The sequence below is a fragment of the Ceratotherium simum genome, chromosome 9 (genome assembly GCF_057802395.1).
Source record: "Ceratotherium simum simum isolate JZ-2026a chromosome 9, ASM5780239v1, whole genome shotgun sequence".
Taxonomy (NCBI): Eukaryota; Metazoa; Chordata; class Mammalia; order Perissodactyla; family Rhinocerotidae; genus Ceratotherium; species Ceratotherium simum.
In genome coordinates this window covers 18,912,725-18,939,808 of record NC_141908.1, presented here as the reverse complement: position 1 = coordinate 18,939,808, position 27,084 = coordinate 18,912,725, and the positions used below count along the sequence as shown (strand labels likewise).

Genomic DNA, 27,084 nt, shown 5'->3' with positions numbered 1-27,084 from the left:
TGTTCTTAGAAAAGAGAAATATAGTTCTTGAAGACAAGATAATTATTCAAATGTGTCTGTTAAAGAAGCTGTTCTAATTAATAGCTTTAATGCTATTTGAAAAATGCTCCCTGGTCAAGAAAAGATTTTAATATGAAAAACATATTGTTTATGAACATTGTATTTATAGTTTGGGCATGAAAACATTTTTCTAAGTTCTTGATTGACTTGAAATATTTAAACACACAATTGCCTCCTTTCCCTGACATACATCTAGAGCAGATAGTTTATGAAGTATGTTTTTATGACATAACTTCTATAGCCAAGTTACCCAACCTCTCTAAGGCTTTAATGTCCTCATCTGAAATATGGGAAGAATAACAGTACCTGCCTCACAGAGCTGGCATGAGGATTAAACGAGTTAAAAGTGCTTGGAACATTGTAAGTGCTAAAAAAAAGTTAGACACCGGAAATATATGGATGTGTTAATTGTATTCTGCATATATGCATATATGAAGAGTCATAGCATAATTGAATTCATTTCCAACAAGGTATTCAAAAGATAAAGGAATATGGTTAATGAAAATAGTTTGTTAAGCAGTTTCATTTAGAAAGAATGTATTAGATTGCTCCTTAATTTGATAACTGTTTGTTTTTCCTAGTTTGAAAAAGAAAAACAGCATGATATTCGATCATTCTTTTTACCAAAACCTAAGAAAAGACCGTCGGTGACCTCCTTTAATGAATCAAGGATGTTCCAGGAGGAAAATACTGTAGTGCCAGCAGACCCTGGAAAAATAGCTACAAGAGATATCATTGATTATGAAAGCAATTTTGAACCTGAAGCTAAAAGACTGAAATCAGTCACCACCGATGACCGCTGCAGTCCCCCGGAGGAGAAGCGATCCTGGCCCAGCCAAACCAAAGCTCTAGCCCAGGCAACACCCCCATCCCTCCCTGGAAAGGGCTGGCAGTGTGGTTTCTGCACCTATATCAATAACTCAGTGTTACCTTATTGTGAAATGTGTGAGAATCCTCAAGGTAGTACTGGTGAGTACGTGGAGGGTGACCATGGAGGGGGCTGGCAGTGGTGTCTTCAGATAACTAATCTGTGCTTTTACAGACGATTGCCGTTATCAGAGGTTAGTGTGGCTTGGCACTGACTTGAGCTTTTAAGCTGGAGTGAGAACTTCACATAGTGATGACTGAATTTATCCCCTTGTGGAATGTGAAAAGCTCCCAGTTCTGTCAAGAATGTATATCCCCGAGCGTCTGTGACATGGCATTAATTTGGCACAAATGGACATTTCTGATTAATGCCAGCAGGAAGTGAATTCAGTGGGCAGGAATAGAAGCTCTGTTGCTATGGCAGCAAATATGCTTTATAGTCATAGACCTGCTGTTTTCTTTCCTCTGTAGATAATACTTGTTTTTAAAGAAATTATAGATTACTTCCTTTTAAATAGCAAAATAATTCAATGTAGCTTCTTTGTCTAGTAAAATATACATGGTGCCATGATTCTTGCATGACAAATTATAAAAATTCCTCTATAGATCTTCTTTTAAGAATCAACTTGATATCTGTTTTATAAGTTTATTCTTTTCAAAAACATGCTATTTTCAAAGTAGAAATCATAAACAGGGGCCGGCCCGGTGGCTTAGCGGTTAAGTGTGCGCGCTCTGCTGCTGGCGGCCCGGGGTTCGGATCCCGGGCACGCACCGACATACCGCTTCTCCGGACATGCTGAGGCGGCGTCCCACATGCAGCAGCTAGAAGGATGTGCAACTATGACATACAACTATCTGCTGGGGCTTTGGGGGAAAAAATAAATAAAAATAAATAATTAAAAAAAATAATAATTTAAAAAAAAAAAAAAAAAAAGAAATCATAAACATGCCTCAGAGTATGTTTTTGTAGCATGATACACCACTTTCTGTTTTGTTTTTGAAATGATATTAATACCTGTGGTTTTCTTAAGAAAAAGATCATTAGTATTCCTTTTGTTTCCAATTTTAGAGACCATTTTTGTGGTAACTCAAAATGCCAAGTTGACAGTTTTGGAAACTGGAAGAAATTATTTTATCAGTTATAATAATTGTACACATCTACTTTTCCATCATAGGGGAGTTCTTCAGAGTATTGACATTAACAAAGACTCCACTAAGATATAAGCTCTGATACTGTGATTCCTTCCTGCCTGCCTTGCTTCTCTCTGTCTTACTTTTGATCTGAAAGGAAATGTAATCAGTAGCGGAGTCTTTCCTCTTTCAATTCTGGGTGTTCCTACCAAAATGACAAGTCTGCCATCTGGGTGGTTATATTTGTAATGTGGACACCTGTTGTCTGTGAACTAAATTGGAACCATGAGCTTATTCCATATAATATCTCTCACAATTTGCATTATCTCATTCAATTTCCAACTGCTACAGGCAATAAAAATAAAGTATCTCGTGACTGCAAAATAATGTCAGTTCACATTAAATATATAAGTTGAGTGATTTAGCAAAAAAATCATAGTTTAATAGAGTTTTATAGTTCTGATTTTTCTTTGTGATACCAAGAGCAACAATGAAAGTGTCTAGACCCAGGATTTAATAAACTCGCAAGCAACCTAAAGGAAAACAAAACACCTTTTGTGAATATGAAACAATCTGATTAAAGAGAAATACATATTCTAAGTAACGGTGATATTACTGTATATAAATATTATAATTATTAAATTAATACTAGTACAGTTTGGCAAAATGATTTCCAACTTTGATTTGGATGCACCCCAAAAGTTGAAAATTCTAATTGATTCTAGTTAATTCTAATTCATCTAAATTTTTTTATCCAATGCCTGCCATATAACACTTTGAGGAAATGGTGGAATCTGAAAAGTTAAAGGAGCAATATTAGGATATTACATTCCCATAAAAGTGGCTAATGCAGTCTCTAGTACATTAGCTAAAATTTGGCACAGTGTATATTGAACACTAATATTTGTCAATAGGTAACACTTCTCTTATGCTTTGTTCTTAACATCCATTGTTTATACTTGACATGTTACAGCTCACATGCCCAGACTTCTCTCTCTCACTTGAATTCCAGATTGGATATATCCAGCAGCCTGTGTACCATCTCCACCTAGATGTCTAATGGATACCTCAAGCTTAAGATGTCCAAAATACAATTCTTGATTCACCACCACCACATCCAACACCCAAATCTTCTCTTCCCTCATCTTCCTTGCATCATGCTAAAAACCTAGGCAGCATCCTTGATTCCACTCTCTCCTCCCACACTTGATCCAGCAAGTTCTGCAGTGTAATCTCCAAAATATACCTTGATTCTAGCCACTTTATCTTTATTGCTACCATTCCGCTAGAAGCCACCATTCTCTCTCTCCCAGACCTCAGGAACCTCCCTACTAGACCCCCTTGTGGTCCTTCTCTACGCAGCAACCAGAGTGACCCTTAAAAATTTAGATCATTATATTCCTTTGCCTAAAACCCTCTAATGGCTTCCAGTTATGTTTAGAATCCAATCCAAAAATACAGGCCCCTGGGCCAGGCTTCCTAGTTCATGAACAGCTCTCAGCTCAAATGAGACTGCTCTGAGAGCTTGGCCCTGCCAACTTTTGCTCCCCCCAGCCCATCCCTTTTACTCATAAAAACCCTGTTTTATTCTCTTTCTCTGAAAAGATCCTATTTATTTGTTTACCTATTTATTTCTGTCTCTGCCACTTAGAATGGAATCTCCAGGAAGCAGAGACTTACCTGTCTCATCTCTTGCTTCCTCTCCAGAGTAGAGTAGCACTTGGTGTTTAGTGACTCCCAATGAATGTTTCCAAAGAATGAACAAACTGTTGACTTTGTTTCTTTTTGTAAGACCTAGCTGTGACTTTTTTAAAACTTTACTTTTTAAACTGGGCTTAGAGTATATAATGACTTTATCTAAATTTATATGTAAATTATTTGTTTGATTTTCATAATTCTACAAATAGATAGCCTCAACTATACCCAGGATAAAAACAGAAACGAGAAAGATGATGCTCAGAAAGACACCTCCAAAAAGGTTGGGACTAGTTCTGGCTGTGAAAAACAAGCCCTTGCACAGTCAGAACCTGAACCGCTGGCTAAGAGCAAGGAAGAAGTGTCAAAAGTCGAGAGGGAAGATGGACTCACAGCCCAGCCAGGTGATGGTAAGTCTTGTTTCCATTTCTAGCATCCAAATAATAGCCATGTGCTTAGACACACAATACTGTTAGTAGATTTGTGATTACTACCTTATTCCAGGTTTGTTGTATTCCCATTTATGTTAAAAATAGCAACCATTTGTAACCACATACTTAAACACCAGATGGCAGGAAGAGCAGAGCTGTTGGCATTCAGACATGACACAGAGAGAAGGACCAATACATAACTGCACGTGCTGCCCCCAGGCCTGTTGCCCAGCCTCAACCAAGCCTGGCTCATTCACACACTGAGGGGCTGGTTTCGATATTTGGGAGGTTCTTTTGGACAAAATTGTAAGATTGACAGATTATTAACAGCCACTTAGCAGGTCATTAATCCTCTACACATGAATTTCTTTCAAATGGCTACAATTAATTGGGATATGTTAAATTTAGGGGTTGTTTTTTTTTTTAAGGAAATGTTTTTAAGGAACATAATTTCAAGACTGTATGAATCATGACTGCACTTGGAGCCAACCATGTAGTGTTTCGGATTTATTTACTTCTTGGTTGATTCCATTCATTATTTATAGCTGTGATGGTTGGCAAATACCAGCCTGTATGTCATACATCACTATCTTTATGGGCCAGCTGGCAAAAGATTGTGAGTACTTTTGAATACTTTCCTTGTTACTCAGTTAGTGACCATAGTAACCCACAGATTGATGTTTTTATTATAACAACCCCAAAATTGTCGAGATGGACTGTTGAAGTTTTTCTTCTAAATCAGTTGCTATTAAACATAGATATAATTTGGAGTCAGATTCAAAGCTTTAAAATGAAATGTTCATTGAAAAATTTCTGAGCTCAGGGTATTTTCCTTTCGTCTTCCCTCAGCCTTCCTTCCCTGTCATTCCTCAAGATCTTCCCAAAGAATGTCTCAGAATGGATCCTGTTTGGGTCTGTTAATTTTAACAGAGTTTAAGTAGACAATGTAGACTCAGGTGGGGTATAGCTTTTATGTCTCTAGTTTCCTTGTTTCTACTGTGACAGTCTCTCAAGTGCTGCTGAAGCTCTTGTAGGACAGCATACGGCTCAGTGCACTAAACATGAGACCCAGAACCAACAGCTGGCAATTGTCATCAACTGGGCCATGAGTCTCTTCATCTGTGGCCAGGAAATACTGGCTTGTTAGTTATAAATTGGTCCCTTGATAAAGACATACATTAGCTTTACTTACAAATACTTTTCAAAAATCACCAGACTTTTAGAAATTCTGTTCTGCCAGTGAAATTTGCATTGGCCTCATCCACTCCAGACAATGCCAGCATTCCCCCCATGCGTATCCCCTCTTCCTTTTTCGACTTCTCAGATCACTGGGCTGAGAACTCCATACAAGGGATATGCTTCACATCTCCCCACTAACATGATTTCCATGAAAAACAAACAGAAGGAAGAGGAGGCACACCACGTTAAAATGTTTATTCTACCCTTATATGCTCTTTTAGAACTAGAGTGGTATGTACTATGCTGGAACTGTAATTTTTTTTTTTAATTTTATTTATTTAGTTAGTTTTTCCCCCAAAGCCCCAGTAGATAGTTGTATGTCATAGTTGCACATCCTTCTAGTTGCTGTATGTGGGACGGGCCCTCAGCATGGCCGGAGAAGCGGTACGTCGGTGCCCGCCCGGGATCCGAACCCGGGCTGCCAGCAGTGGAGCGCACGCACTTAACCCCTAAGCCACCGGGCCGGCCCTGTAATTTTGTTCTAACTAGAATTCTAGAGGTCTGGAAGGATGGCTGTATCTTCAAAAGATGCATCATCTATAGCCTCAAACCATTAAATTACACTTCATAGAAACAATGAAAAGAGAGATGTGTAACCCAATGTAACTGCTAGCTACCAAGAATATCAGCTGATTTGGAATTGTTCCTATAATGCTTTTTATCAAAGAATGACTTCTGATCTTTAAGCATTAATGCATTAACCATAGTTCTCCAAATCTGAAGACACAAAGATGATGAGATGCACTTATTTTATGTGCATTAAGAAAGAAAAGAAACTCTGCCTATTAAACTATGACATGATACTTTAATTATAGACCACACCAGGTCAGACCACCCTCTGTTGCCTTGATGTTTCTTTCATTTGTTCTGAGGGATTGGGCAGTTTCTCCTGCCTTTAGTTGCTTTGCTTGGCATGTAATAGGCAACCTTTTTGCACATCTCCGTATCTAAATGTAAGACAGCTTCCTTTATTTGCAGGGATCTCCTTCCCTTAGACCTCTTGAAGCACTGGGTTATTCCTTTGCAAGAATATAAAAAATTTTCGTTATTCCTCCAATGATACATTTGCTTCTTTAATATCATATCAAATTTATGCTCTCATGCTCTGTATCCAATTTTTTTTTTTTGGTATACATGGTAACTTTTCATTTCAATACAAATCATAGTGAAACATTTGAACACATTTTAATGATAATTAAACTCAACACGTGTAGTGACAACAGTGCATATACCTCAAGTGTAGTGTTGAAGTGTCAACAGTATTGTAGTTATGAGTAAGCTCACGCGTGCTCAGGCAATGACAACTGCTTCACAGCTGCCGCCTGGCCAGTAATGATTGTGAAATGCCGTGATTATTGACTGTAAGACATGCCAGTTGCAGAGGTGTTAAAGTATGGGAAAAAAGTGTACATTGTTAAATTTATGAAATATGGGAATAATCCACAAACCAAATTTGTAAAGTGACCAATGGCTTGATTAGAAAAAAACAAATATGATGACATTGCCAAGTAGAATGGCAAACAAATCATAGAATTCTAGATCTGGGAAAATGCTTGAAAAGGTCACTAAGGAACTGCAGCCGAGGTTAAGAGCACAGGCTCGAGCCGGATTACTGGGCCCAAGTCCTCATACCTGTGGTGTGGCCTTGGGCAAGTCAATGCGCCTCAGCTCCCTCCTTTGGAAAACGTGCTACTTATTTCTGAGAGGTGTTAATATATGTGCTTAGAACAGTGCCTGGCACGTTGTAAGTGCCTGAAAAGTAATAACTGTAATTATCATTTAAAGCTGTTTTGATAACCCTCTCTCTCCTGCAGAATTTATTGGTCAGTGGGACTGAGGAAGGAATAAATAAAAAGAGATTATCAGAAAAGAAGCTTGTCCACTCATTTCCTTTGTGGATGTGAGATACCTGGTCCCAGGGAATCAGGGTTTAAGTGGCCCTGATGTAGCTGTACTGCTGCTGATGATTAAAATGGTGCTCACTCAGTCCAGCTTACATCCACTCCAGCAAAAGTCTCGATGTGAGACCCCTTCAAGACCAATAACTCTCGGTAGTAGGAAATTCTCCATTATGCCTAACTCATGTCTTTTCAGCTAATTCTGAATTTGTTTCTTTCTTGTTGAGTCATTAGCAAAAGTACAAAGCAACTGGTTCCCATGCAAGCCAGTACGCTCTTAGATGGCCTACCATGGTTTATTTCAAGCCCAGATACATGTTCTTTGTCAAATATGTTGATAAATTTGATACAGCTATTTCATCATTCTAACCTGTAGAAGATTAAAATAAGCTATTTTGGACTAAGAGTAGATAAGCCTTCAGATTCTCTTTTCTCTTCTTCTTTAGAACAGTTGAAGAGTTCAGACACTTGGCCAGTGTACGACACCATAATGTTTTGTGCAAGTAAGAATACTGACCGGATCCACCTCTATAGTAAGGTAGGCATCGTGTGGATTCTGTAGCTGGAAACATACAAAAGCCTTTCTTTTTTCATGTTTCAGTGGAGATATTTAATTTTATTAACAAAGAGATTGGCATCTAGTTCTTTTCCTCCTTAAAGCTAATTCTCAAATTCCTATGTTAAATCTGAAGACAAAGAGAAGCAAACAGCATAGCAGTGAAGAACATAGACCTCAGGGCCCGAGTGCCTCGGTTCAAATCTGTTACTCACTGTGCAGTCTTGGACACATTACTTCCTGCTCTGTGCTTCAGTTTCCTCAACTGTAAAATGTGGAGAGGAGTTGCTGCAAGGATAAATGGGCTAATTCCTGTAAAGCACTTAGCACAGAGCCTAGCCATAAGGAACTGTCAGTAGATGTTCGCTCCTGCACCGATCATGTGTAGCAGCAGCAGCAGTAGCGTCTTTATGGAAGCCTGAGCCTGCCCATCCATGTTGAGTAAACCCTATGAAGCTTTGATAATATCATCTCTCAGATTCCTGCCATAGCCTAGGTTAGTGGTATGCAAACTTTTTAGTGTTAGGACCTCTTTACACTCCTAAATTGGTTGAGGACCCCAAAACAAACGTTTTGTTTATGTGGGTTACATCTACTGATATTTACTGTGCTTGAAATTAAAATGGAAACACTTAAAAATATTCATTTATTAATTTATTTGAGTAGAAATAATGTAAATATACATATTTATATCAATAGCATATTTTTATAAAAAAATAATATTTTCTAAAACAAAATATTTAGTGAGAAGAGTGGCATTGTTTTACGTTTTTAGCAATTTTCCCTAAAGTCTTAATAGAAGACAGTGGGATTCTCATATTTGCCTATGCATCGAAAACTTCACCGTACATTCGTGACAGAATGAGAGTGAAAAAGGCAAATCTTGTTTTACTATTATTATGAAAACACTTTTGACTTTGTGGATCCCCTGAAAGGATCTTGGGGACCATGTGAGAATTTTGGCAAAATAAACTAGTGTGAGCATTTGAGGAAAAATTTGCTGTGATTATGGATACTTTTGTTTGATCTACAGTTTCAAATTTCTAATCTATATAAGTATAATAAAATAATATTTGTAACTTTTTAAACTCATGGGCCATTCTATTGCAAGAATGCCTTTTTTTAAGGATAGCTTATGTTGGAGCTGCCCAAACTCAGTTACATGTTTTCTACTAAACCAAATATAGTTATAGATAGATGATGTACCATGTAATAATTTTCAGTTCTAACTGAAGATTAGAAGAGATTGCTAGAGGGCCGGCTCCGTGGCTTAGCGGTTAAGTGTGCGCGCTCTGATGCTGGCGGCCCGGGTTCGGATCCCGGGAGCGCCCCGAGGCACCACTTCTCCGTCCAACGTGAGGCCGAGTCCCACGTACAGCAACTAGAAGGATGTGAACCTATGACATACAACTATCTACTGGGGCTTTGGGGGGAAAAAACTGAATAAATAAAATCTTTAAAAAAAAAAAAAAAAAAGAAGAGATTGCTAGAAGATTAGGAGATGGCTAGGATTATGAATACTAAAAGCCCTAAGCAGCCTCCATTATGGGACCACAACCTCTATCATGGACCACAGCCAAGAAACAGACACCAAGAATGAAGCCAGGCAGTCAATAATGCGCCTCTTAGAGGCTTGGACCCCAGTCCACCATGTGGAACCTCTAGACGTGGGGAAGCACCAGGGACTCCTCTGCTCATCTAGAGGCAGGTGTCAGTGCCTGAGCCACCCTCCTCCATGTGGGGGGAGCTCAGGCCATGCTTCCCAGACCATCACGTGAGAGTAACAGAGAACTGGTCCCCAGATGGGTTTGAAGGTCAAGAAGCCAAAAGGCGGACGCTAGGCACAGCACACCATAGGAATTCAGTAGCCCTTAAACTCTTTGAACTTTTTACTCTGTACAGTGAAAGCTCTGCATCCTAAATCATCTGATCAGTGTTTTTCCCCCTTTGGGTGGAGACAAGAGAGAAACTGCAAACTCCTGGTAGAGGGTAGAGTGTGCCTGCTGCCTAGTCAAACACAGTGACAGCCTCGCTGACTCACCTTCTGGCTCTGCCACCAGCCTACGTAGCCTGGGCCACCTCACATTCCTGACATCTCTATTAATAGTCTCAAGTGCATTTTTATGACTATTCTAAATACTTATATGTCCCTTTATCATAAAATGTTATTCAATTGGGGCTGGCCCAGTGGCGCAAGCAGTTAAGTGCGCGCGCTCCGCTGCGGTGGCCTGGGGTTTGCCGGTTCGGATCCCGGGCGCACACCGACGCACTGCTTGGCAAGCCATGCTATGGTGGCGTCCCGTATAAAGTGGAGGAAGATGGGCGTGGATGTTAGCCCAGGGCCAGTCTTCCTCAGCAAAAAGAGGAGGATTGGCAGATGTTAGCTCAGGGCCGATCTTCTTCACAAAAAAAAAAAATATGTTATTCAGTTAATTTTCTAAACATGAGACACTAAGCAGATGAAATGCAACAGGTCTTTTCACAGATACAGTCAAGTTGAGAAGAAATCTTTCCTTTTTACCTTAGAAGAGCTGAAGTAAACTCTAAAAGTAGAAATTTGGATAAAAACCGTAGTTCACTGCCTATGAGAACATCCCTTAAAGGGAAGAGCAGTACAGGTGTTTAGCATCCTGTGTCGTATTAAGAGAATAACTCTAAAGAACTGTTCATTTCAGCCAGAATCCCAAGTCTAGATCCGAGATTAGAATAACAATTGCATATCTCAACTTTTAATCTATATGTAAGCACTTTTGTGTGTTTTTTCCAAAGCGATGGTGAGAACTGTAACATTTCTTTTTGGCTGAGAGAATTAGAATATGGGTTCAACTGTTGTTGATACAATAGATTTTTATAAGCCGAGATTCTTCTTCCCCTTTATAAAAGAAATACTTCATGTTTAAACCTCGTGTTTGATTGACCACACCCCTCTACATGGTATCTTTTACCCTTAAGAGTGAATGCATTGGAGGCATTCAGAGGACAGTGGAGAGCTTCATCCCTCCTCCACTCAGCATCCTTTCAGGGGAGCTGTGTGGGTGGAATCTCGTCTAGAATGTGCCACCTCAGTTTATCTTTTAGGAGACTGGGCATTTTATGCCATAATACAATTCTTTACTTTTAAAATAATTACTAGTGCCTACAGACAAAAGGGATTAATAATGCCTTCCTAATCTGTAATCAGGATGGAAACCAGATGAACTGTAATTTCATTCCTTTGGATATAAAATTAGACCTGTGGGAAGATTTACCAGCAAGCTTTCAGCTGAAACAAAATCGCTCCCTGGTAAGAATAGCCCTATGCATTTGTTTTAAATTAAAATTTGTTGAGTAATTTTAATGACCATTTTGAGTTTAATAAAAGCAGAGTACTTGGTGGCCTGTTGCAGAGTCACATCACTGGTTGCATTACAAGCAGTCCAGGCAGTTCCTATGAATTACCCTCGTGCTAAGAATAAATGTGAAGTCTGTTTTCTTGGCAAATGATCACACCTAGGCTTGCTGTTTCTGTGGATAGAATCATCCTCACATCATTTAATTTCTCATTCACAGGATTAGCAACTGTGATATTTGTATCTGACAGAATCACATTTTATCTTTGAAGGTTCAGTTCTGACAATGACAAATTCTGAGAGCAGGAATGAGACCGTGTTTGGTGCCTCTCTGTTCATTGTCAGAAGCACCAATGTGCAGCTGCAGGCCAGGCACCTGCCGGGGAGACGTTAATTCTGATCTGTGGCCAATTTACCTTTGCTGCTAAGAAGGGTCAATGTGTGCAGGGGCTGACCCAGCACTCAGTGTACCACTTTTTACAAGAAAACAGTGATTATATTTTTGCCCTTTGAGTGGAAATCAGACATTGCCCATGGGTCGGCTGCACCTGGCTTAAAGGAAAAGGTGGCAGTGAGCTATTTTCTCAGGTATCATCTAATCCTGATTGTCAGATTCCCAGAAAATAGCCAGTTATGTGTAATTGACTAGTGAGAGCAATGGTAACCCTAGTGAAAGTGTGCTGGATTTATTGATGGCTATTTTCCTGTGATTCTCAGGAATGTTGCAAGTGATTCTCAGATGTTGCACTGTCACCATTGCAAGGCCTGCTGTCCCCAAGACCAGTTTTGTCTCGGCTGCTGGTGGGATATGTTCCGGGCCTCTTTTGGTCTCACTGAGCACGTTATTGCTGTTGGTCCCTCTGTGCGTTAAGGACATGCTGCCTGCCCTGAAATATGCCTTTAGAGCCTTTGGACTGAAAGAGACCTCTGCAGAATTGGCCACAGACAGTTCATAATAAAGATGTGAAAATGCATCAAATTGGAGAAAGCCTTAAATTGTGAAACTCAAAAGCCTATTTGGGGGATATAATAAAACATCAGTTTTCTGATGTTATAAGTAGCTTCACTTTCAAAGGAAGATGCCTGGTGAGCTGTTCACTCTTTTCATTATCTCATTTTCTGCTAGATTTTGAGGTTTGTTCGAGAATGGAGTAGTCTAACTGCCATGAAGCAAAGAATAATCAGGAGAAGCGGGCAGCGGTTCTGCAGCCCAGTTCTTGCCCTGGAAGAGATCACAAAGCAACAAACCAGACAAAATAGTACCAAAAGGTATGAGTTGTCTTTCTTTTTTTATTTTGTATTTTATTACTTGTCATGGTTATTTCTACAGGAGAGTCTGAGGCATTTTATGTAACCACTAATGATATCCTGATGAGTTAAGAGAAAATTATACATAAAATGACAGCTTATTTTATAGCAACATAATTAGATATTTTGTGGATTTGATCAGATCTGCTGGAAAAGGTCAGGTTGTCTAGATCTTGCTCACCATGAGTCCTACTCATCAGGAGAGTGCCCTTGGGTCCCATCTGCCCTGCACTCCTGGGGTGTGAATCTTAGGTGCCATGCAGCAGGGGAGCTGGTTCTGTTTGATGCACCAACACCTAAGTAGTGAGAGGTAACTATTATTGTGCCCATGGTTGGCAACAAAATAAAAGGAAAGGCTAAGTGTCTCGTGTTTGTAACTGTTTTGCCTTTATCATTACAGGTCTCTTCCTAATCTCTGTACACTTACTTTCCTTTTTTGGCATCATAATCATCTTTGCCTCACTCAGGTATCCCCTTCGTAATCTCAAATCCCCATTCTCTGTAGACTCTTTTCTCAGCACGAAGCAAAGATTCTCAGGAAAGGCAGTCGGCTGTTCTGTTGCCCAACTCTTGCTGTAGAAGAGATCGCAAAGCACCAGACCAGACAGCCACATGGGCAGAAGAAGCCCCTGTAGCTCTTGCTGTCTCCATACACCTGTAATCTCTCTTCATCCTCACATCCCATCATTTTATGATCTCTAGCCTCTTGCATACACACAGATGAAAAAAATCCATCAATGGCATGTGAGGGGATGTGGTTTATCAAATAAATTATATCCTCATACATTGAAAATTCTCTTCAGCTGTTTCAAAATATGGTATATGGTATACTTATATGTGAGAACAAGGAATGATACTTGTGATAAGTTATTAAGGGTAAAAATAAGTATAAAAAAGGATGGAGACACAAATGTATGTAATTGCTGTTATTGACATAGAAAGTATCTGGAAGAATACCTTATAAACTCTTACTAGAGGTTTTGCTAGGACAGTGGTTCTCAACTGGGAGCAATTTTACCCCCGAAGGTGGCAATGTTAGGAGACATTTTAGTTTGCTATGATTAGAGGATATAATTGGGGAACATCTAGTGGCTAGAGGCCTGGGATACTGCTAACTATCCTACAATGAACAGGACTGCACTCCCAAACAAAGAATTATCTGTTTCAAAATGTCAAATAATGATAAATTGTCAATAATGTCACTGTTGAGAAATCTTGCTCTACACCATAAGATTGGGGGATTTGTGGAGATGGTAGGGACTTTATACTTTATGCCAGAATCACAAATTCATATGACTAAAAACAAAGCAGGAACCATAAATGAATGAATGAGCAGGTATAAAACTAGAAAGGATGGGGTGGGGGGGTGGAACTATGGAAAATTAGAAAATGCATAACCCAACTAAAGTCATTGAAATTCAGATTTAAAAATAAAATACTGTGTGAGTCAAATAAAGCCCTTGGACTAGTTGGATTTATCCACGAGCTGCCAGTTTTGGACTCTTGCCTAAACTCTTCTGTACTGGTTCAGTTTTTTCCACAAGCATGTATTACCTTATGTAAAAAATACATTTAAAATATATGTGTGTACTTATACATATACATACACACACACACCCCTACACGTGCATAGACACACACACATATAACAAAAAGCATGGTGCCTATTTTATTTTTCTCAACACTTCTTCCAGTCCTCTCCATTTTCTCATTTTTATAACCACAGTCTTAGTTGAAGTACTGGGCTTCTCTTTGTATGATCGTAATTCCCTTCTTAACTGAATTCACAGCCCACTCCAGCCATTTCTAGACATGTCCCATTGTTTCTTATCCATCAGACAAGGATGACCACTTAAAGAACCACCTGAGAAAGATGGCTGATCAAGTGTAAAAGCAAAAGCTGTAAAATCGATACCAACCAAAGTCAGACGTACAGTTTTAGTTATAAAATTATATGTAGATGATATATTAAAGATAAAACTTGTGTTAACAAGCAGCAGAATCAATAATTGGATTTGTATTTTTAAGCGCTGACTCCGGCAGCAGTTGGAAGATTAGATTGAAAGGGCAAGCCTCGAAGTGGGGAGACAAGTTGTGTTAGTTTTCTATTGCTGCCATAACAAGTCACCACAAACTTAGCAGCTTAAAACAACAGAAATTTTTCTTAAAAAAAGAAAGAAAAGAAAAAAAAACCCAGAAATTTATTATCTCACAGTTCTATAAGTGAGAAGTCTGAGTTGACTCTACTGGTTTCTCTGCTCTGGATTTTATAAGGCTGAAATCAAGATGTCGGCCAGCTGGGCTCTTATTGATAGTCTGGGAAGAATCCATTTTCATGCTTATTCAGATTGTTGATAGAGTTCAGTTCCTTGTGGTTGTAGGACTTAGGTTTCCTTGCTGGCTGTCAGCTGGGGGCTGCCCTTAGCTCCTAGAGGCTTCTTTCTAGTTCAAGTACCTGGGCCCCTACGTCTCAGGCCAGCAATGGAGTATCAAATCCTTCTCATGCTTGGCATCACTCCCTATCTTAAGGTCAGCTGATTAGTAACCTTAATTACATCTGCAAATTCCCTTTACAGCATTACCTAGATGAGTGATTGACTGAATACCAGGAATCCTAGAGAGATATCTTTAAAATTCTGCCTACCACACAACTTAAAAGACTATTATAGTAGACCTGCAAAAAAAAAGATGAGAACGTAAATTAAGGCATTAGCAATGGGAATGGAGGAAAGAGAATGAAGAGAGGTGTTAAGAAGGTAGATCTAGAGACCTTAGTCACTGATTAGTGAGAGAGAGGGCTCCAGGGAAATTCACCTGTTAGAGCCATGAAAAGGAAACTTGCAGAGGGGAGATACTCTGAGGAAGCATGCTGATTCTTGCTGTAGAACCCAAGTAAGTCTCAGTAAATTGGCATAACTGTGTCTCTCTGAAAGCAGGTGTGAAAGATGGGGCTACACAATAGCGTTGATTGGAAGTCTATATGAGGAGCACTTAGACCCTGGATGCCTTTCCCTTCCACTGTCCTACCAGTTTACTTTCTAGAGAAACTGAACCAGAGAGGTGCCAGTCTTGAAAACACCAGGCTCCGTGGAGATGAAGGGAGAGGCATCATGTTAGAAATGGACACTCCCCAGACCCCTTTCTTTGGTCAGCTTCCAGAATACCAGCAGCCACATTTTACTTCCCAGGCAGGAGATTAGAGGATTCATCTCTGAAAAAAATGGAATGGCCCCAGAATAAAGACACATAGATACTGATTTTTAGGAATTCTCCCAAAAGCAACAGCTAGATCTCCAACCAGGTTATCCTCCAGTGACGTCCACCAGTTTGCAGGCCCCATCCAAGCTTAGAGTTTGTAGTCATCTTTTGAGTAGCTCACTCTTAAATGTGAATGGAAGCCAAGATCACCAGCCATTGTTTCAGTGCCTGAGTGAGTTCCCATTTGTCAGAGGCAGGCCTGATTCAGTTGGAGCCCTGTTGGGTTTAGGACGCCAACTATTTATCCTCTAGCCACAGCTGATCTCCAAAACAAGTCAGCAACCTAGAGCTCAGCACTGTTTTCATGGGTGTGGGCCACTTTCCAACATACACTCCTCCTGCAAAACTTGCCATCCTCCACTCGCATCCCCATCCAGGAGTTACTTTAGTAGACAACATTCTCCCTTCCCTATTTGTCAAAATTGAGATTTATCGTAATCCTTTTGAGAGTTGGTTTACTTACATGAACTTCCTAGCAAACCTCAATAGAAAATTAAATATTAGTAACTCACAACTACATTTGAAAAGTTGTCAACAACCCGCTTTGGGATTGATTGATCTGTTTCCTGTGGTTTCCAAAAAATTGTGCTTAAACTTCTTGTAGGAAAGGTTATTTTTAGTTCTTAAATCTCTGAATAGATTTCTCAGCATCTTCTAAAGTACTGAAGTAGGTTTCTAAGCTTTTAAACATTGAATAATACCTGAGGCAAGGCTTAATATCCCCTTGCCCCTCAAAGCTAGGAAGCTTTTGAGTTCATTTAGAATCCACTGAAAAACTTTAGCAAAGTGCTTTTGTCAAGGAAATAAAATGGTTGAAGAAACGGGGGAGAGGGGAAGTTTAGGATCTAAAAGGACAAGTTAGAGAATTCTCAAAGAATTCACTCTGATTCTTTTTTGCTTTAAGAAAGACACACAAGTAGAAATTCAAATATGTGAAAAGATAGTCACCCTTCCTCTTAATAAGAGAAATGCAAATTTAAAGCTATAATGAGATACCTATCACCATTAGCAGAAATGTTTTTAACTAACTGACTGTGTGCTAGTGCAAGTGTGAGGAAACAGGTACTCTCATTCATTCATTGCTGCTGGACTGATATATTGGTGCAAACCCAAAGGAGAGCCATGTGTCCAAATCTATCCAAATTTAAAGCACCCAAGACCTTTGACTCGGCAATTCTACTTCTGGGAATTTATTCTATGTACTTCATGTGTAGAAGATATCATGTATAGGGATATTTGTTACAGCATTGTTTGTGATAGCAGAGACTGGAACAACCTAAAGGCCCATTAATCAGAGACTGGTTAGATATATTATATGGTTTATCCAAATAATGGAACAACATGCAACCATTAGAAAAATAGGGCAACCCTATGTGTACTGATATGGAAAGATCTCTGAGATGTATGTTCAAGCAAAAAGAGCGAGCTGAAGGTTAGTGTGTATGTTATGCTGCCATTTGTTTTTAAAAATAAAAAGTATAATGGGGAGTAACTGCCAATGAGTACAGGTTTTTTGAGGGGTGATGAAAATGTTCTGGAATTAGATAGTGATGATGGTTGTACAACCTTGTGAATATACTAAAATGCGCTGAATTGTAAACTTTAAAATGGTAAGTTTGGGGCCGGCCCCGTGACGTAGTGGTTAAGTGCGTGTGCTCCGCTACTGGCGGCCGGGGTTTGGATCCTGGGTGCGCACCGATGCACCGCTTGTCAGGCCATGCTGTGGTGGCATCCCACATAAAGTGGAGGAAGATCGGCACGGATGTTAGCTCAGGGCCAGTCTTCCTTAGCAAAAAGAGGAGGATTGGCATGGATGTTAGCTCAGGGCTGATCTTCCTCACGAAAAAAAAAATGGTAAGTTTATGGTATGTGAGTTATATGTCAATAAAAATACAGAGATAAATAAATAAATGTATAGCCTATTCACAGAAAAAATAAACTATTGCTAAAAGGATATATTAAAAACTGGCAATAGAGGTAGCTTTGGAGAAGGGGGAAAAGAAGGACGAGAATGGAAGGGAAACTTATTCTTCACCAAATACACTATTGCTTGCCTTTTGAATTTTGAAATATGTGCATGTATCACCTAATCAAAAAATTAATAAAATAGTTTATAAAAAGAAAATCTGTTAATTATTAAATCTATTTTAATAACAAAATCAAATTTCTAAAATTTTACCTACAATTGCACAATTCCATTGTGATTTAACTTTAATTTTATTATCAAGCTACCAAATGAAGAAGTACTTGAAAATATGAAGAAATCCACGTTTAAACTAATTAAAAAAAAATACTACAATAGGTGTAAACTACCAGAGAAACTGGGACACGCTAATTAGAAGGAATTAATTGGGTAATTGCATTTCACCTACTTAAATTCCCCCGTCACCTTTAACTGGAATAACTTTCCTCTTTACTTCCAGTCCCTAAACCATTGTGGGGTAATGATAGTGTTGTGTAATAAGGTTCTGAATCCCACATCAAGAGTGGCTTTATTTCAGTGGAAGATTCCATAAACCCTGTATGCACTGATAATAATGGAAACAACCTTGAGATTATAGAAGATGTGATTGAGCCTGGTTAACTAAAAAGAGAATCACTTCAGCTGAATTCGCTGATACACTATTATAACTGATTAAGGTGATTTGAGGATCCTTGAAGAGAAGGCCAAGAGGGAGGTAAAAATGCAATTAGAGATTTTCTGCACAGCTTGGCAAGCTGTTTACTGAAGGCTGTCAGTGTGCATGGATTTGATCATTTTTTATTCCTACATCCACTCCTCTTTTCCCCTAAGTGAAAATTGGTCCAAGGGATATTGAATGACTCTTGAATTTCTTAGAAAAATAAATCTTGAGAAAACTAATTTAGAACAAAGAGATGTGTTTCCCACATGTGGAAACCCATGTAAAGGGAGAAAATTCATTCCCTAACTTAAGCATTAGCACAATGAATAGACTGCTATCTTGTTTGTTCTCCTCTTGGTTTTGCAAGGAGTAGTGTGAACATGAAATAGAGAAACTCTTATAGGAGAGAGGAAATCTACTTATCATGTAATTGTTTTAGATATATAACCAAAGAAGATGTTGCAGTAGCCTCAATGGAGAAGGTGAAGAATGACGGGGGCCGTGTCCGTCTGATCACAAAGGAGTCCAGGCCATGGGACTCCTCTACAGAGTAAGGTTTTATTTCCTAGTAGGATATAGTAGTACGAAGACAACTCCTTTAAAATTATGTATTCTTTTTTGTAATATTACTTTACCTTTGTGTGGCCACTTTACAGGTTAGAAAGCGCTTTCACGATATAGTAACTCTTCAACCCCCCGAGCAACCGTGTGAGGCACGTGATTCCTCACCTTAGAAATTAGAGATGAGGAGGGACCCTGAGACCAGGTGGACCAAGTGACCTGCCCTAGGCCACTAGATGCTAGGAGACCTGAGGTCAAATCCGGGCCCTGCTCCCCAGTCTTGAGGTTTCTCTGTCATAAGTTTTTCTTTTAACACTTCGAACAAACAGCCACGGAAAAGAGGCAAAGTAGCTGCTGTAATTCCCAGGTAGGACTTCTCAGCCTAATTGAGTAATGTACCTTTTCCTTTTATTCTAACAAATTGAGCTCATGTCCTATCATGTTTCATTTCTAATTTTAATTCTATCAACTCCAAGTTCACCTGTAGGAGGCACATATTTAGCAAGTCTTCTCATTCCTGTCAACACTGTTAGCTCCTTGGCTCTGTCACTTTATGGAGGTGAAGACTCTGTGTCCTGTAGGTCAGCAGAAGCCAGAAGAAAGTGTTTGTGGGAGCCTTAGTAATGGCCTCTCTGTCCTAATGAGGTGTGTGACCCAACACATTTAGAGAGCATGGTAGCCACTAACTTCAGTTAGGCTTTTACATTAGCCTGTCCTTTCCCAACCTGAAGAAGCATTTTCTAACTTCTCATTTTCCAACTTCTCCAGATGTCTCAAAGTCTGATTAACTTGAAGACATCTAAATTCTCAAGAGAGGCAACATATTTGTATTCAAGTTAATTTTTTTAACACACCATTCTTTCTTTTACTTGGCATAGAATGTAGAGTGCTGACTACAGCTCTTTCTTTCCACAGTGAATCACAGAATCTCTGGGCCCTCTGTTTACTGTTTATCAATATAGACACTTGAAGACCTTTATATGAAGTAATGACTATTTAGACTAAAGTCAGTGTTCATTAGTTACCTAATCAATGTTTTGTTCAATTCTAGAAAGTTTCTTAAAGATGGAGCCTGTGTCCCATTTCTAAATCCCTGCACAGCCCAAGCTAATCTCACTGTGAAGCCTTCTACATCCAAAGGCTATTTGCAAGCTGTGGATAATGAAGGAAATCCACTTTGCCTTCACTGTCAGCAACCCACTTGCCAAACTAAGCAAGAGTGTAAAGCAAACGCTTGGGATTCACGGTTTTGCTCTCTGAAATGTCAAGAGGAGTTTTGGATTCGATCTAATAACAGTTACCTGCGAGCCCAGGTGTTTGAAGTTGAACATGGTGTGTGTCAGCTATGTAATCTGAATGCACAAGAACTCTTTTTACGTCTGAGAGATGCCCCTAAAAGTCAGAGGAAGGATCTTCTGGATACTACCTGGACTTCAAAGCTCTCATTAGAACAGGTAAATTATAATCGTGTGACAGATAGAAGGCAGCATTGTACTGAGTGATGAATATTGACTCACTATCTTTCTTTTTTTTTAACTTTTTAATAGGAAAATTTTCAAATATATATACAAAAGTAGAAAGAATAATGAACTCATATATGCATCACCCAACTTGAACAGTTATCAACATTTTGCCTTCATTTTCATTTGCCCTTCACCTTGATTTTTTTTTTTTCTCCTGGAATTATTTTGAAGCAAATTCCAGACAGCATTTTATTTCACCCTTAAATACTTTCATTATGTATCTCTCACAGATAAAGACTTTCTTCTTCCCTCTCTTTCTCTTTCTTTCTTTTAAATATAATCTCATACCCCAATGCCCATTATCACTGCCACACAATTATAATTCCTTAATTATAATAAGTCCATAAGTCCAATAAGTTTAGTTTCCCAGATTGTCTCAAAAATGTCTTTTTACAGTTGCTTTGTTCTAATTAGTGTCAAAATATGACCCACACATTACATTTGCTCATTATGCCTCTTATGCTCCATTTAATCTGTAATATACCTCGTCCCTTTTTTGTATACCATTAAAAAACTATAACATTTGCCTGTAGGATTTCCCATATTCTGGATTTGTCTCCCTGTATCCTCATGGTGCTGTTTGACATGTTTCTCTATCCCCCTGATTTCCTAAATAAGATCTAGAAGTTTAATTAGATTCTGATTAGATTATTTTGGGAAGAGATCTTAACAGATGGTACATTGCATTAAGGACACCTATGGTCTGGTTGTTCTACTTTTCATGATGTTAATACTGTTTATTTATTTATTTATTTCCCCCAAAGCCCCAGTAGATAGTTGCATGTCATAGCTGCACATCCTTCTAGTTGCTGTATGTGGGACGCGGCCTCAGCATGGCCGGAGAAGCAGTGCGTCTGTGCGCGCCCGGGATCTGAACCCGGGCCGCCAGCAGCAGAATGCGCACACTTAACCGCTAAGCCACAGGGCCGGCCCCATGATGTTAATACTGAATGACAAGAGGAAAACAGATAAACCCCAAAAATGTAGCTCATTACAATGAGAAGGAAACATATATGTCGATCCCACTGTAAAATGTAATTTATGAAAAAAGCAGTATTCTTAGCACACTATTATCAATATTCACTTTGATTTCCAAAACTCAGTTGGGTTTCTAATGTTGTGATCCACTCAGTTCTAAATTTCACACGAGAACAATATGTGTAATTCTGTAGTGTGCTTAATTTAAAAAAAACACTACTGAGCTACTCTCTGTCCACTGAAATATTGAATAAAGTCCTGCCAGTTAGTCAAATCATATATTTCTATTTACCTAGTATTGCTGAATTATGACAGAATTAATTAGTAAGCATGTCTGCAAAGATGAATTAGCGTGACTTTGAGAGCTAGGGAAATACACTATTTCCCTAATGACATTCAGAGTTCCTGAAAGATCCTTTGGTTTAATTGGTGAGGGACATGTTGCACCCATCCCAGAGGTGTCAGCCAGACTCCAGTTACTTTCTGCTGCCTCAGTGTGGAGGCTTCCAGAAGACACACAATGCAATGACTCAAGGACATCTTGAAAGCAGTCTGTCCAGGAATGCAGAAGTAACATAGTATATACACCTAAAACAAAAGAGCTCAGAGGATAAGGAGCACCACGGGGCTCAGATAGGGGAGGACCAGTCAGAGAGGGAGTCATTCTTTCAAGAGGTGAATTTAGGGTGTTGAAGACCGACCCCAAGTGATTTGCCATAGAATTACTAGGAAGAATAAAGAAGCTTCTGGATCATAAAGTCTATCAGAGTGGAGACTGCTCGGCACAAAACAATTGGTTACAAAAGGCAGAACCAAAATGGATTTTTTCCTAAAAATATGCCATTTGCTTGATGCACAAGACTGCCATCTGTAGTTGCTTCTAACAATGCCAACCTCAAAAATAAAAATCAATATATATCTTCTAACAGAAGTTGGGAAGTTCAGTACAGAAGAGAAAGTCAGTCAGTCTGTAACAAAGTTCAGCTGGACAAAGCTTACTGCCCCAATTGGCTGCCTCTTGGGGCTCTCCTTGGTCCAGACACTGTTGATCAGGTCCCTGTGCTGTCCCTGGGTCTGACACTTCCTTAAAAGTGCTTCAGAACTACGTCACAGGCTCTCGTGGCCAGCACCCATCAAGTTGATTGTAACTCCTTCCTTGTCCAAGACTAGGGAAACGTAAAGAACCTTCACACTCATCTTTGTGATATTTAAACAACTACACTGCTGTGCTGTGAGCTGGTTTTACTACCTAAAATACATCCTATTTTAATGTAGGTCATTATTGGCTAAATATAAGGTGTATATATGGACTAGCCTAAATACTGGCTTCTTTAAATGGACATCTTTGTTTATTCCAAATATGCAAGTTACAGAGGTTTGTTCTAGAAATTTCATTCCAATCTATGTAACTTGGCATTTTCCCAAGTGAATAGCATAAAAGTTCCAGGTGATAGCTATTAATATTAAACTGTCATTGGTATAGTAACAAATGCATTTAAGGTCAACAATTAAAGATTGTTTGAGTCAGTGATATCCAGAAGTTTTTAATTTCTAATCTGTTCTTATTCTTTTCTCAGTTTTGTTTTGGTGACTATATAAACTAGCTCAAAGGTGCAGAAGCAACTGATTTTTCCCAATCTGTCAGGAGTCTTGGTATTTTATACTTGCTTTTAACTTTTTCAAAATGGGTTAGGTAAGGGAAAAAATTTTTAAGAAACATATTTTATTGCTTTCAAATTACTACCTAGGGGGATTTTCCCACTCAAGATAAAAGCTATAAAAAACCATCCTAATGTATTCTCAGTGATTTTGCTGTATAAACATAATTGCACAATGCAAAACCACAGTGTATGTTGAAAATTGCTGATCTTGTGTTCTTACTGCAGCTTAATGAAATGATAAGAAACCCAGGGGAAGGGCATTTCTGGCAGGTGGACCACATCAAGCCAGTGTCCAGTGGAGGAGGACAGTGCTCCCTGGACAACCTGCAGACCCTCTGCACAGTCTGTCACAAAGAGGTCAGTGAGGCTCGCAGACACATTTGACTCCATCCTGAGACATCACATTGCAGATTGTGCATACAAGTGGGGAAGGTCACGTGGATGAATCTATAGCCCTGGTCTGGGATCTGAGATGCATTTTATTCCTTTCATCACCTAACACTTGTGTTTCCTCTTGAGGCCTATGTAAGTTAGTTCTCAGTCACAGATGGAAGAAAAACTGCTTCCCTTTTAATTCATTCTAGGACCAGGAGATTTTCACCACCACCGAAGAAAATGAATACAACTTACATATTGCACAGTCTGGAAGAGACCCAGACCCTCAAACTAGAAGAAGTTGAATTTATTGGGGCAGTGACATATGTTTGCATCTGCAGCTAAATATGTCCTGAAATATCTGAGAACATTACTAAATTATCTCTAGGACCAATTCAGTTCAACATGCGAACATGGCACTGCTGGCCAAAGAATGAACCTATTCACCTTGGCACATCTTTGAGCAATTACCTGCTGTTTAAAGCACAAGAAAAAAAATGACATAGTATAATCAACTAGGGTGAAATTTTATCAGGCAGTTCAGCAAAGGGTAGTAGGATCTACCCGTTGAGATAACCTTAGAAAGAAGGGTATACTCAATATGCAACTTTGTATCCAACTGTTTTTTCACTTATGGCAAGATTTAAGCATTTTCCCATGTTGCCATGATAAGCATTCATAATGTTTATCATCTAAAATGGCTGCATATTAGTCCATTGAGTAGATCTCTACATAGTTTATGTAGCCATTCCCAGACTGATGAACATTGAAATTGTTTACATTTCTTTGTTCTTATACATAATACCACCAAGCACATTTTTTGGTATACAAACTGTTTTTTACATTTGAGGTTCGTTCCTTAAGATCGATTCTTAGATGTAAAATCACTGAGTCAAGTGTTTGGATATTTTTTAGACTATAGGAATTTATCTCCAAGCTGTTTTCCAAAGGATTGTACTCAGTTATGCTCCTGTCACCCCATCAGTGAGCAAGAGTGCCCATTTAACTGCACTAATTAGTGCTGATGGGGTGGGAGAAGAACGGCCTGCCATTATTTTGTTTACTGCAGACCCTGATGTTTTTAAAAATGCTAATCAATTGTATTTACACTTTCAGAACTCTTCAGATCCTTTGCCAATGTTCATATTGTATGAGCAATTTCTTAGCCTTGTTTTAATATTTTAGATTCCTCAGTTTCTTCATAAACATAATTTTTACATAAATGGGATCATGTCATATAGGCAGAGTTTTTCGGTTTTTTTAGTTTTAACCCTCTTTTCTTTCCTCACCCCTTCCACCTTGATCACTTGACATGTGCATGGACTTAATTAGGAAAAAAGTTATCTGATTTCTCAGCTGTGCAAATTATTAGCACATTCAAGACCTGTAAGAGAATTAAGATATAGCAAAAGAAAATGCTGCCCCTCTGTAATCACTTTTTCAGATTCTTATGAAAAATTTTATTTGTGGGAGCAGCAAAAGAATCCAGTTATAGTCTATCTCATTTTGTTTTTCTACACTGGTTCAGCTGTTGGGTTGGGAATGGCTTCTGAGCTCAGAGAACAGGAAGCAGGCAGGCCTTGCACGCACTGCACTCTGGGAAATCCCAAGATGCCTCACAAGTTCCCACTTGGATGTGGAGAATCATGGCCTCCCCTAGTCCCCAAATGAGGGATTCATGGTCTCACCGGGTAGCAAGACATCCCCCAAAGCTGTGTGTTTTCTCCTCAGCATCTGGTCCTAAGTGAGCCTAGGGCCTCAGGGCACTTACCAGAGGGCTTAGCAGGGTCCTCTGCTTGTGGTTTGGTACCCCCCCCAATGGCAAAGCACTCGGAAACGGGTGTGCTGATAATGTAGATTTTCCAGACTAACAGAATACAAAATTTTGAATTTCTGTAGTCCATACTTTTTTCCTAACGTGTACACGTGCACATTTTTTACCTTTTAGAGAACTGCCAGACAAGCCAAGGAAAGAAGCCAGGTGAGAAGACAATCTCTAGCATCAAAGCATGGATCAGACATCACACGATTTTTGGTAAAGAAATGAAGTATAAGAAACTTTGAATGGATGACAAATGTTTTACATGGGAAGGAATTTAACAATTTTTTCCCATGTTTGTCCAATATTTTAGGAGTGAAAATTTTCAGAACAAAAATCAAGAATTCAGCTTCCCTTTTCATATTAAATGCTTTTCTTTTGAAAGTACTTAACAGAGACAGACTCAATACTAAATATTTCTATGATCTTCTTGCTTTCATGCAGACTCTCAATTATGTTTCAGACAAGTTCTGTGAAGCTTTCATTTCCCCAGCTCTCCCTTAATCATGGTATTATGCATAGATTGTATCTGAAAAATATAAATCTCCATTACTTGAAAAATGCTGCTGGATTAGTATTGGTTCTGGAATGCTGTGTGTATAAATGGAACATTGCGAAACCATAAGGGAAATTCTGGGGGCAAATCATCATTATTCAGGAATTCTGGGCCAAGTGTGATCAGCCTGCTTAGCATGCAAGCGAGACTCTTGTTCACTAAATGCCTCCAGAATGGGGTTGGAGTACATATTTCAAGTGTTGCCTTTTTTATTTCTTTGCCGGTGTCTTTATTGAAAAGATGCTTTTGAAAATAAGCTAATTGGACCTATGGTGTTTGTGGACAATTTGGGAATTCTGGGTAGAGTAATTGTTAAAAATATTTAAAAACTGAAAACATAAAATGTAAAATGCCACTTAAACTCCCTTTTTTAGTTACTTTGTTTTAATGCATGAAACTAGGCTCACTGTCAAAGCGCTCTGTCTCCTGGTTGTCATTTTCTGTTTTCAAAATCCTGTCTTATTAAAAGTATATTCCTGGTACCCGTTTTAAAAGGAGTGATGATGATAAAGCATGATCAGATGGAGATATATGTTAAAAAAATACAATGGTAATATTAAAATGTAATTGATATTCAACAATAAAAGAGTGATGATGAAACAAAATTGGGGAGTAATCCTGCAATATGTCAGAGTCATGAGAGCAAAGAGTCAGAACTACACAAAATACAGGTCCAAGGAAGAATTACATTCACAAAAGGCCTGTTTGTAAATACCGTTTGGATGTAAACCTCATTAATTTGAGCACTCTCCAATTTTAATTTGTAGCTTATGCTTTACAACGTAGAGGACTTGTTTTTAGAAGATTATGGAGTCATGAAATTTCCTTCCAGAGTTTTTATTAACTTTATAACTGTTTCATCGTATGATCTCTAATAGTGTTGTTTATTTTATAAATTAGGTTGGGCTTTCTTTGGCCTCTTTTCTACTTTGCTGGTCAGGCTCTTGGCAGTTTTCTGCCTTATTGCCAGGGTAACCTAGGATTCCTCATGGTTCAGAGCTGAGAAGCTGGCACATTGCTTTTCCTCCAGCATGGGTGTTTGCAAGTGCGACTTGAGTCTAAGTAGGTGAGATTTGAGTGGAGCTTGCCCTTTAGATCAAACTAAGGTGGTAATTCTTAGAATTCGGAGAAAGTTCTCAGATGTAGGACCCATATGATGGTTTGAGGTGAAGTGACCCATGAAGTCCGTCTCTCTCTTTGCCCCATTTCAAAATT

At 39.0% G+C, this 27,084-nt stretch overlaps 1 protein-coding gene across 5 annotated transcripts in view; it reads left to right on the top strand.

Moving 5' to 3' along the window:
* ZRANB3 (zinc finger RANBP2-type containing 3) overlaps nucleotides 1–26,351 on the top strand; it is a 239,961-nt gene extending 213,610 nt beyond the window's left edge. For 3 of the 5 annotated variants that reach the window (XM_004423871.3, XM_087435094.1, XM_087435093.1), the window contains 9 exons: nucleotides 642–1,029; nucleotides 3,966–4,163; nucleotides 7,768–7,859; nucleotides 11,059–11,160; nucleotides 12,333–12,475; nucleotides 18,836–18,946; nucleotides 20,009–20,411; nucleotides 23,345–23,476; nucleotides 25,443–26,351. In XM_004423871.3, the coding sequence (XP_004423928.1) occupies nucleotides 642–1,029; nucleotides 3,966–4,163; nucleotides 7,768–7,859; nucleotides 11,059–11,160; nucleotides 12,333–12,475; nucleotides 18,836–18,946; nucleotides 20,009–20,411; nucleotides 23,345–23,476; nucleotides 25,443–25,541 (1,668 nt within the window). In that variant the 3' untranslated portion in view covers nucleotides 25,542–26,351. Of the gene's footprint in view, nucleotides 1–641; nucleotides 1,030–3,965; nucleotides 4,164–7,767; nucleotides 7,860–11,058; nucleotides 11,161–12,332; nucleotides 12,476–18,835; nucleotides 18,947–19,052; nucleotides 19,982–20,008; nucleotides 20,412–23,344; nucleotides 23,477–25,442 lie in introns of those variants that run through there. The other 2 variants (XM_087435092.1, XM_087435095.1) reach the window with 2 other exon arrangements.
* The last annotated feature ends 733 nt before the right edge of the window (nucleotides 26,352–27,084 follow it).